We start from the raw sequence: 12,863 nt of genomic DNA, 5'->3' as shown, positions 1-12,863 counted from the left end.
GAATGGAACATTTTCATGCACGTATTTCAAAAAAAAAAATCATACTTTTTAGATTTATATGTGAACCTAAAGAAAATATCATTGTTGGGCTGATATGTCTGCCTCTCTTTGAAAATTGTGATGCTTCTCTAGCTTTGAAAAACAGAGCTGTATTACTGGGCACTCCATTAAAGGTGGGAAGCTACAAAAAGGCAAAGGAACTGTAGCATAGGTTAAAGTGAACTCATACCAATGAGCAGTGCTAAATTAAATAAATTAAATCCAAATTGAAAAATGTTTTTTCTTCATTATCCTCTTAGTATATTCTGATTATATACAATATATTCTTGATAGAGAACTGGATCTGTTACTGCCATTGAAAAATCTCTTCCAAGAAAAGGTCTGAATATACTCCTTGTGGATAGATCAAGCCTGTATTTAAGGTTCAAGTTTATGATATATCCTAGTTATCTTAACAGTTGATCAAATCAACTGTTTATATATGTTAAATGATTTATATAAACCTTTGAGGACTAATTTTTTTAAATGAAGGAAATAGATACAAACACATTAGGCACCCAAGGAAAATATCAACAAGCATGTATTGGTATATTTTAAAAGAGCTGTGGTCATTACATGTCTTATTCTTTTATTCTTATCTTTCCTTTATGTTGCCAGATTTTTTTTCTTTTTTCTATCTTAACTGAACCCGTTCTTCTTGGTGAACAGTTACTTAGCCTTTTAATTCCCTTGTGAAACCATCTCTGGTTTGGAATAGTTCTTTCTTGCTCTTTCCAGACACACCATACATACTGTTTTTAGCAATTACCTCAAATTGTAATTATATATATATTTTCCCCCATCTCTCAACTATGTTGAGATGGTGGAAGAGAGGGATTGTTTGCTGTGTAGTTTGTTAACTTCATGACTAAGTCTACAATGAGTGTTCGGTGTTACTGTATATGCCTGTCAACATTTGGATTATTTCACGTCTGTTATTAATGGATTCTTAGGAAAAGCACATCACATTATATCCTTTTTATATGGGGAAACTGAGGCATAGGGAGGTTAAATACCTTGCCTGAGCATGAATGTGTCAGAGCCAAGATTTTAAACTCAGGTTGTCTGTGCTCTTAACTATGTTAACTATGGTTTTTATGACAATGAATTAATGACTTTTTGTCTTTCTTGTTTTCATGCTTGTTCTTAGACTACTTTTATTTGAAACTTAAGCCTAAGACTTACCTATTTGTAGTTTAAGTGTGTAAATGTAATCATATTAGCCTAGTATAAGTATGAGACCCTAGTTTTGTATGCTTTCAGTAAACCTAATGGTTAGATAGATATGTTGAGTTAAAAGATTATAGGATTTGCTTAAGTTATCCAGCTCTTGTGCAGATTAGCAAAAAGTAAAGCTTAAACTTCTTGATTCTTCTCTTTGTGTGTCTATGCATTTGTGTATAATTATATAATCTTATGTGAAGATACATTTCTGTCTCATATTATTATTTTTAAAAATATAATTACTTGAGTTTAACCTCATCTATTTAAATTTTACATTAATTTTATTGATCACAAATACTAACCATATTTTACTTTATTTACCAAACTGATGTATGATGTATGCAGGCATTGTTGAAGAAATCAGCTTGTGTTTTTGGAAGGTGTTTTGGTATTTACTTAAGAATTTTGTGATTTTTATTGTTAATAAGTAATGAAGTCATGAAATAATAACATTTTATTTGCATTTGACATACAAATGGAAACTGTAGCCCTGTTTTTAGTATTTTCTTGCCTTTACAAATACATAAAAGCTCTTTTTAGTATTTACTTGCCTTTACAAATGTGTAAAAGCTTTTAAAATAATTTTTTCATTATCAAAAATTTAAAGTAAAAAATTAGAACTTATATTAATCTTCAAATTATTTAAAAATACTGTTTGAAGACTTTAAGTTGTAGAGATAAGAGCCCAACACACTGTATTCAGGCCATTAAAACAATAAGAAATGGAAGCGATAGTTTGATAAGTGTTCTGCCTGTTTTAACCTTGAATGCTATTATCAGGGGGATGATGCTATATCTGTTTCATTGGCTTAGGCTTTTTCATGCTGAGAGAAATCAATACTTTGAGGCGTTGGATGACAGAGGAATCACTTCAGAATTAAAGGTGGCTGTCACACATTGTCATTGGTTGACTTTCTTTTGCTGCTGAGATTTTTAAGCTTTCATTTTTCTAAGTCTTTTTCAGGAGTCTTTGTAAGATTTCTCTGGACAACCTCTTTTTTTTTTTTTTTTTTTTTTTTTTTTATGATTAGACTTCAAATCTGAGTTAAGAGATCAAGAGCAAAGATCTCCAAAATTGAAGTATTGAAAGGCTTCTTAATTTGTTGTCCCTTAGGTGATTTCCCTTTTAAATGGTTTACAATGAGACAAGTTATTTATAGTATAAGTGATTTTGAGATAAATTGTGATGTAAGGTGTATACAAAGTGTTTACTGGAAGGTATGTTTAGTTAACTGAAAATGCAATACTCTGTGTGTAGCCATGAGAAAGAATGAAGGTAGACCTATATGTCCTGACATGGAATGGTGTATAGTTTGATTTCATTTACATAGGAACTATAGTTTACCATTGACAGTGTCTACCCCTGTAGAGAACAGTGAAACAGGGAGGAGGTGGAAGGCAGAACTTTCTTTTTATTTCATTTAAGAGATTACTTTTTGATTTGATTTTAAAAGCAAGTATAAGTTTCTTTTTAATTTTAAAAATGTTTGAAACACGAAACTTATAAAACCAATGCATTTCAAGTGCTTAATTAACATTAAATGTTACTAAATTAGGACAGAGGCTTACATGCTAGTTTAAAAGTTTTACCCTTGAAAACTGGAATTTACTTTTATTTCACAATATTATGCAGACTTATTGAAAATTTCCTTTATAATCTGTTTCTCATAAAATATACAGAAACTTAACTCTAGGGAAAATGTGCATTTAATATTAATTTACCTCCTTTTCTTGATACTGAAAGTGTTTGTGAGAAGACCTCTGTATATCTATCCAGTCACAACCCCTTTTGCTCCATTAAGCTAAATAATCTTATATTATGAAATGACTTATTTTCTTCTGTTTTTTCTTTCAATACTTAAACATGGTTTTTTATCATTATAATTTCTTTACCAGTTTTTGAACTTAATATAAATGGCATCAGAATGGGTTTTGCCTGGCATTTTTAAGTTCAACAACATTATGCTTGTGAGATTCATTTGATTTGTTACATTTCCCTATTTTGTTTTCAATGCTGTATGATATTCTGTTACATTAGTAGAACAGTAGTTTCTCCTAATCTCTGCTACTGTTCATTGGCAAGTATGTTGTTTCCAGTTTTAACTGTTATGAACAATGCTGCTTTGAACATCTTGTAGTCTTTTGGTGCACGTGGTCATGAATTTCTGTAGGGTGGGCTTACTTGACTGTGAAGTGTTCATGTTTTCAATTTTAATAGATGTTGCCACACTCATTGCAAAAGTGTGTACCACTCCCAACACCAGTATGTAGCTGTTTTCATTACTCAGTATTCTTACCAACAACTGATCAGTGTTTTTTATTTTAGCATTCTGGTAGTTGTGTAATGGTGTCTCACTGTGTTTTGTTTTGAATTTTATTTACATTGAAAGTGTCCATCTTTTCTTCTGTTTTTTTTTTTTTTAACATTTTTTTATTGAGTTATAGTCATTTTACAATGTTGTGTCAGATTCCAATGTACAGCATAATTTTTCAGTTATACATGAACATATACATATTCATTGTCACATTTTTTTTTCACTGTGAGCTACCATAAGATCTTGTGTATATTTCCCTGTGCTATACAGTATAATCTTGTTTATCTATTCTACATTTTGAAATCCCAGTCTGTCCCTTCCCACCCCCCCATCCCCTTGGCAACCACAAGTTTGTATTCTATGTCTATGAGTCTGTTTCTGTTTTGTATTTATTTTTTTTAATTTATTTTTTAGTTTTTTATTTAAAAAATTTAAGAGATTATATTTTATCTATTTTTTTTACTTTTGTGAAGTACTTGTCTGTCTCTTTCCCAGTTTGTTCCTAGTTATATGTCCTATTGGTTGTCTATTTTTCTGATTTGTAGAGGGTATTTACCTGTTGATACAGGAGCTAATTTTTAAAATATGAATATTTTAACTACCTTCTTTCCTGTTAATGGCTTTCCTATTAACTTTTAAAAATACTTCTTAAGTATACTTTATTAAATGAAGTATACTTTATATGAAATAAAATACACTCATTTTAAGTATACAGTTTGATGAGTTTTCCTATGTGTGTATACCTGTGTAACTGTCACAATCAAGATACGGAAAATGTCTGTCATCTCAGAGAATTCCCTTGTGACTCACTGTGGTCAGTTCCTCTCCATATACACATATGTACCCTAGGTAGCTGCTCATCTGGTTTCTTTTATTATAGATGGTTTTGCACATTATATACAATTTCATATAAGTGGAATTACACAGTAGGTACTCTAATATGTGTATTCTTTTGGTCAGCATAAAATCTTTGATATTAATCCATATGGTTGTGTGTGTTACTCTTCTGTTTCTTTTTATTGTGGAGCAATATTACTTTGTTTATCCATTCATCTATAGGTGGATTTTCAGTCCTTTCCAGTATTGGGCTTTTATGATTAAAAGCACTGTGGGCATTTTCATATAATTTATTTTATGTTATCATTCATTTTGAGAAATACCTAGGAGTAGAATAGCTAGATAGTGTTGCAAATATATGTTTAGGCTTAATAAAACAAGAAAAAATGCAATGACAGTAAAGGGCAGAGAGTTATAAGCACTCTAAGGGAGGCTTTTCATGTTTATTTCTGCAAAATATATTAATGTTTAGTATTCTATCCCTTTAATGCAAAATTTGTTGTGTATTCCTTAGCTTCTGACATCTGAATTTAAGATTTGTATTATTTCTTTATTAAACATTTAATATTTTCTAATAAAATTTAAAGCTATAAATTTTACTTTAAATGCTGTTACAGCCAATTCTCCTACAAATTTTCTAATTTTCCTTATGACTTCATCTTTGATATATAACGTTATTTGGAGATGTATTGTTTAATTTCCAATTACTTTGGAACTTTTCAGACTTTTTTTTCACTTTATGTCTTCAAGAATCAAAAGGAACTCTAGATTTCTTTAACTCTTTCTCTGCATGAATTCCTCTTTTCTAGTGGTTTGTGTTTCAGATTCCCATTTTACCTTCTCAATAGACATCTTTACACTTGTTTCACATATGAAAGCTATGGGAAAAATATGTTTTCTGGCCTTTGAAAATGTTTTGAGGTTATTTGGTGATTAGTGTATCATCTGAGTGTATCTGGCACATAGGATGGAGAGACAGGCATGTTGAAAGATCGTATACCACATTACTGAATTATAAAAGGCCACAAGATCTGGCTAGTAAAGTTTGGTTCTAATTGTTTAATATTTTAGACAGTTGTGTACTTTTTTGTGGGTGGGGTATATAAGTCTATCTGTGTTACACCAAAGTGAATTCTTTTAGAAATAATTCTGGGACTGGTCATAAAAGGGCAGTTAGAAGATGATTTCAAGAGCTGAGTTGTGAGCTGATAAAGATCTGTATTAGGGCAGTGATAAGAATGATTAAGAGGTTTTGCTAAAATGGATTGATGAGATATGAAGTGAGGGAAATTGAGAAGTCACAGATGACAAAAATAGAGTAGCTTTCTCTTCAGTGTAATAGCATGTTTGGGAGAAAGATGTTAGTTTCAGTTTTGTCCACTTTAAATTTCAGATACTTATTGAATGATTGGAGATTATCCTACAGATGGAAATGTGAGGTCAGATCTGAAAAATTTGAAAGCCAGCTCTAAATTGATAACAGTACATTATGTGGGTGTGTATCGTATTGCCAAGAGACATTGCACAAGACCTTGAGAAAATGCCAACATTTCAAAGGTGGTTGCGGTGATTACAGGAGGATGATAGAGAAATCTGCTTAATTTTACTCCTCTCTGAGCTTTCATGCAAAGTTCTAGTAATGAACTTGTGTAGAGACATAGCATCTAGAAGGAAAGACTAAATGTGGTGTTGTCTTTATTTACATTTAAAGAGCCAGAATAGATATTTGAGTTATAAATGGCCAGTCTAAATTGTTTCTCTCTTTAGATATTACTTTATTTTTGCCCTGCAAGTAAGTGAATTTAAGAACTAGGTTTATTTATCTTATATGCTATAATTCTATGGTAATAAATCTCAAGACTTCTTTAGCAATAATCAAATGTATTTGAATTGTTAGTTCCCAAGATGGTTATTTCTTTTCTTTTTAAGATTCAGATTTTTGGCGGCTCATTGTTGTGATGTTACATTACTTAGTTACTTAAAATAGGAAAACAGAAAGTTGATGTAATGTAAAATTGAATGAAAACAGGAAAACAGTAAAGTTAATGTAAAATAAAATTGAATGAAAGTTGATGTAAAATTGAGTTAATACTAGGGCTGGCCCTTGATTTTATTGATAGATGGTACATTTGGGTAGCATCTCTTGGAGTACCTCCACTCAACCTTTAAACGCAAGCACACACAAACAAATATATATATATATATATATATTCCTTAAGTAACGTGTGTTTGATCTTAAAGCATATTCCTTATCTGTACTTGACTTTGAATGGTAAGTCAGACATTGAATATGTTACTGTTTTTTGATAAGAATGTGTTCAAATTCCATTTTAAAGATATTTTTAGGAGTGGTTACATGCTCATTATATCTTTACAAAACATTCTTGTTTGGTTTCCTTTTACTGTATTTTAAGGTTAGATGTGACTCTAATGTTCCACAATGAGACAGAGATTGATAATCTGGAAAGAATAGCCCTTTAATGTGATTTATATCTATAGATTTTATGTCAGATATGAAAAGTTGCTGTTTAAATTGTAAAGGAGGATCCATTAAAGAACACTTTAATCCATTTTGCTATTTAACTTACCTTGGATTCTTTTTAGAATTATGCGTTTGCAAGCAAACTTTAGTGGCTTACTAAATGTTTGCAAAATATGATTTGATAAAGTTAAATTATTCTAATATTTTATTAAATACAGAAGTAATAGGTCATTTAAGTCTTTTTTGAGTACTTTTAGTACATTTAATATGAGGTATCTGATATTTCAGGGGAGTATAGACGCCAGTTATTTTCTAATTATCATCAAGAATTTTAATTTCCTCTTAACAAGTGAACTTAGACAAAGGCAGACTATGTATACAGTAGGGAATATTGAAGGTGTAAAAATTCTACAGCTATCTACTGTTTTGTCCTGTTGGTGTCAGTGTATGGTTGGGTTAGCTATGAAGTAACCTTTAGAGTGCTGCCTGGTTCTGGGAGCAATCTCTGAAAATATCCATAGCAGTTGACATTTTTGTTACATTGGAATAATTCCCTAGTAGTTATCTTCATTTAAACTACTTCCCTTCAAATATTTTTTAATTACATTTTCTTTTATTTCCTCAAATCATATTTTTGACAAACTGAACTATCTGTTGTTTGTTTGGCCCAGTCTTTTATTTTTAATATACGTATGGCACTTGCCTTTCATTTCGTATAAATTAATCTAGTGTTTAGCATGCTTTATTTTCTCCACATCAATGTTTATGTAAAAGAAGTACTTTGCCTTTACCAGTGTACAAAAACTAACCTTAGAGGTTACCTAGAGTCTTCTAATTATATAATTCTTAGCACTTCTTAAATCCTCTCATTTTGCAGATGAGGACAGTTAGACCTAGTGAAGTAAAATGAGTTAGTTGTCCAAGACTGATAAGAGATAACTGCGGGGGGCAGGAAGGGTATAGCTCAAGTGGCAGAGCGCGTGCTTAGCATGCACGAGGTCCTGGGTTCAATCCCCAGTACCTCCTCCAAATATATAAAAAAAAATAAACCTAATTGCCTCCCCCTCATAAAACAAACAAAAAAGCAAAACGTATGGGGAAAAAAAAGAATCTGGTAAAAGAGTAGATCTCTCATGTTCTTACTACAATCAAAGAAAAAAAAGCCTAAAAAAAAAAAAGAGGTAACTACCAAGGATGATGCTTTGTTCTAGTTTTTGTTTTGCTTCCCAATCTTGTATTTATTCATATATATATACTATTATTTCTAGTTTTTTTCTTTTTTTTGAGTCCTCACTCTGCATTCCAGAACTTCTTCAGTCTGTTACTTCTTCTACCTGTATTTAGTACTTGGGTCAAATGGTACTGCATCCTCCTTTCTGAAACTGACCCATGTTTCTGCCTTGCCTTTGCTTTAAGGTTTTTTAAACACCTGTCTAAGAATAAGTTGTCTTCTCAAAATGTTCAATTTTCTGTCTTCCTTCATAGACTTTCATATACACCACTTATTATTTTCTATATACCTTTTTATTAAAAATTATTTTTAGCTTCAGTTATTTAATGTCAGTGACATAACAGTCAGTCCTCTGTATCTGCAAGCTCTGTATCTGTGGTTTCAACCAACCGCAGATAGAAAATATTAGGGAAAAAAAAATTCTGGAATGTTTCAAAAAGCAAAACTTGAATTTGCTTGTGTGCCTGGTAACTATTTATGTAGCATTTACATCATATTAAATATTATAAGTAATTTAGAGATTTTTTTGAAGTACAGTCAGCCCTCTGTGTATCTACAGGCTGCCTTCTGCTGATCTGGAGGGCCTGCTGTATTCTTTGTACTGTGGCCATTTTATGAAAGAGATTTAAGCATCTGCAGATTTTGGTGTCCATGGAGGTGTCCTCCTCATACGAGGGAAAACCGTACTTTTATTCCCACTTCCTTCCTCACAGTCGAGAAGGAATGGGGATTCTCCAGGGCAAAGGCTATCAAGCTAATTCAACCTTTGATCCCTGCAGCCTAGTGTTTTGCACAGACTAAGAGATACTTGATTCCTTATGTATGTACATGAACACCATATCAGTTGGGTTGCTTATGGTGTTAGGAACGGAAAACCCAATTTATACTGGCTTTCAATGAATGAATAGGAGTTTATAGGTTTTCATAAAAAGTCTTAAAAAGAAGATTTCACAGAAATTCTAATGGTAGGCTTGTCTTGATTGATCCAGAAGTTCATGATTCCATTTGGAATAAACTATTTCTGTAATTCCTATAGCTCTGCTCCCTTTGGGTTTTGGCTTCATCCTTAGGCTTGTTTCTCTCTTGGTGCATTAAGAGCTCTCAATACTCCTGGAATTATGTACTTTCTCTTTTACACCCTAAGAGGAAGGAAGGAACTAACCAACAAAACTCCTGACCTTTCTTCTTAATGCAGCAATTGGACCAAGTGCCCTTCTCTGAGACAGTTTGTCTTTGTGAGTGTGACTGTTACCTTCATTGGTTTAGGACATTGAGGCCCTCTTTTGTTGCTGAGCCATTTCTGGGATACTGTATGGCAAAAGTCTGAATTGGTGTGCAATAGGAAAGGCATGCAATCACAGTGCGTGTCACATACATAAACTAGCGACACTTGTTCCAATGTCAGATTTTTGTTACTTGTCATAGGTTGTGTACTCATCATAGGCTGTGTACACATGTGAACGTATTGTGAGCTTGCATTTGGAGGTTAAGGGGAGGAGCCCAGTAGACCCTGTGACTAGAATTAAGGATTAAGTTACGTAATCTTTGTTTTTTATTTTGAGCAATTAATAGATAAGTATAGCACCATAAACACGACACCTTAAGTATCTTGAATTCCAGAAGAAAAGAAATAAACATCTTGGAAACTAGTGATTTACTGTATTGGATTATTGCTAAAGAATCTTAAAAAATCTTGAAAATTGATGATATCTAAGACAGTACTTTACAAACTTTAATGTATAAATCACCTGGAGATCTTATTAAAAATCCAGATTTTGATTTAGTAGCTATGGGGTGGGACCTATAATTCTTCATTTTTAGCAAGTTCCTAGGTGATTCCAGTGCTGTTCGTCCATTTTGCATAGCTAAGGTTTAAAAGACCAAGCTTTTTGTCATTTTTAAAGGTGTTGAGAACTAGCTCCGTTTATTATTGTAAACCACCACTGTGTCTTTTCGGGACCTCTGTGGTGGCTTATAACTGATCTCCATCCTTAACTCTGTTGTCTTCTTACCTTCTGTTCTTTAAATGGCACTATAGTGATCATTTTAATATGTAAATCCATCACATCATTCCCCTGCTTAACCTTCCACTGGTTTCCCATTGCATTAGAATAAAATCTCAACTCTTTCCCATCACTGCACAATACTAACTGGTGCAGCCTCGCCTACCTCTCCAAACTCATTTCATATCATTCTTCCTCTTATTCCCTTTGCCTAAGTGCTTTGTTGCTGCTCTTCATGCTGCTTGTAATGTTGACCCCTGCATTTTCACATGACTAGCTTCTCTTTATTCAGGTCTCTGCTTAAATATTAACCACTTCTGAGTGTATCTTATGAATGACTTCAGAGAAATAAATTCTTAGGGGATTGTTTTTCCTGAGACAGTAGATCATTCCAACTCTGTCAGTTCAGTTAATGAGGGATGTAAAAGTCACTTTAAATTTTTGGTTGGTTCAGTTCATACTAGAGATTATTTTATAATGCATTTTGAAGTTCTTTTCCCCCACATTTTTATAGTATTAATAGATGTTTCTTTTTCCTATCCAAGTCACTGTGTGCCCAGTATTCTGCAGACAAACGAGAAGATGAGAAGATGTGTGATCATTTGATAAGAGCAGCTAAATACCGAGACCATGTGACAGCAACTCAACTAATCCAGAAAATTATCAACATTCTCACAGACAAGCATGGAGCCTGGGGAAATTCTGCAGTGAGGTAAAGGGATACCTGTAGGATTTGGCTACTGGTTTTCTGTAGACGGCCTAGGTTTAGATAAATGGCTTTGGATATGATCAAGGCCAGATGAAGAACAGAGTAATTTAATTTTGTATTTTATCATCTACTATGAATTTAAAGTAAAGGGGAAGGAGAAAATCAGTGTGGGCACAGTTGGGGACCTTTGTGGATCTCTCAGTTCCCTCAGTTACCTCTAAAAGTATCGTTGCTCATACGTTCATTCATTTTGAAGTGAACTGTTAAGGGAAGTAATTAATGTGGACTGTTTTACTAGCTGCACTTATATCTGAATTTACAAACACAACATTTTACTTTGAGAAACTATTTCCTATTTTACAATTTTAAGTTTTTAGCGCATACATTTGAAAACTTAATAGTATGTGTTGTTTTCTTGAATTCTGTCGCAAATTGCAGGGCTATGATGATAAAAATGCCTTCCTTAAAATTTTATTCATTACATCTACCTCCTTTTAAGACCACCAAAGTGAACATGCTGTTTTTTTTATGCTAATTTCTAGAAACAATAATTAATTGCCTTCTAGGACTAAGATACTTAGAGAAATCATAAAATTTAGTCTTTTTGGAATATTTAATGCTTTAAGTCTTAGGACTGTGTTTTGACCCATTTAAGTAATGTTAATGAATAAATTCTTTATTTTTCCATTAGAAAGGTATTTTTAAATTCCTCATTTCTGCATAACTTTTTCTAGAAGACAACAACAAAGAAAGAAAATAGCAAATTACCTGTACATTATATATATAGGGGTAGCTGGTTTCTGCTTGTGTTTTAGTCAGTTCATGTGTCTAGCAGATGTCTAAGTCTAGTTTTAGAAATTTTCCAGTAAATAGAAAATGATTTTTAATTTCTTTGAGCTGAACTTGAGTTGAGTTGAAAGCTACCTGGTTTGGGATGTTTCTGTTTTCAGTACAGATACTTTCTAATACAGAGCAGACCTATCACATGACGCTTATCATGAAGAATATGTAAATAAAATGAATTTAATTTCTGGGCATATTTTTGGTTATCAGAGAGAGGAATGCAGGCCAAGAATTTGAGGGCAAAAGGACTGAATAAAGGCAAGAACCATGTTTGTTTGTTTGTTTGTTTGTTTGAATACTATTCTGGCTGATCTCAGCTGCAAGAATGGTCATGGAAATGACGTGAATTACTGCGTCAGAGCTCTCTGATGCCTTGTCTTGCTGCATCTAAAAGCCTGTGGGTATGTGTTAGTAGGGGAGTGGGGAAGGGCAGCTGTATTGAGGGTTTTAGTTTTAAGATACTGTAATGTAACAGATCTGACTCCAGGTACTGAATAAATTAGGAGGTTACTCTGACGTACAATACTTGGCACATACTGGGAACTCAGTATGTTACTTTTATTTTTTTCAGGTTAAAAAATTTTTTTTTCTTAACCCGAAAGGAGTTTTGTAGTTTTAAAATGAAAATCTTTAGGCAGTTTATACCAATTGTGTCATTTTTATGAGATCAAACTTCTTTCCAGTGATAGCTATACCTTTGTATAGCACAGTATATCTGTGCTATCAACATGAAAGCATTGTTTTTCTGAAATGATTTTGGTGTAATAAAGTATCTTGGAGAACTAAATGGACTGTATTTATGTAGAAATAATTAGTGTTTCCATAATAGAGTTGTTTAAAGGCTTCAACTCTATTATTCTATACAGCCAGAAAAAAATTGAAGTAAATTCTGAAATTTTAATATTTCCCAAAATTCACAGAGCATTTTTTGCTTTCTTGCTTTCACATAAAAACAGCTGTCAGACTTAGCTTTTAAATGTGTGCACTTTTAATTAAGAACAACAACAAAGGATGCACCATTGAAAGGAATTGATATTTTTCTCTCTATAAATCTCATAACTTATTTAGATTTTATTAAAAACAATGTTGTAGCAAGGCAGGTTGCTTCCATGCTGATACTTCTTTTGTCATTATATTTAGTTCAGTGTAACATTCAACTGTTATTTATTTAGAACACCTG

General features: G+C 32.5%; 1 protein-coding gene across 1 annotated transcript in view; it reads left to right on the top strand.

Moving 5' to 3' along the window:
- Positions 1-12,863, top strand: part of LRBA (LPS responsive beige-like anchor protein) — a 620,537-nt gene that overhangs the window by 268,553 nt on the left and 339,121 nt on the right. Inside the window, 1 exon segment of the mRNA XM_032464781.1 lies at positions 10,677-10,843. Within this exon segment, the coding sequence (XP_032320672.1) occupies positions 10,677-10,843 (167 nt within the window).

This window comes from Camelus ferus, chromosome 2, assembly GCF_009834535.1.
Source record: "Camelus ferus isolate YT-003-E chromosome 2, BCGSAC_Cfer_1.0, whole genome shotgun sequence".
NCBI classification, from domain to species: domain Eukaryota; kingdom Metazoa; phylum Chordata; class Mammalia; order Artiodactyla; family Camelidae; genus Camelus; species Camelus ferus.
Note: the sequence above shows the minus strand (reverse complement) of the source record. Positions and strands in the feature narration are given on the sequence as shown.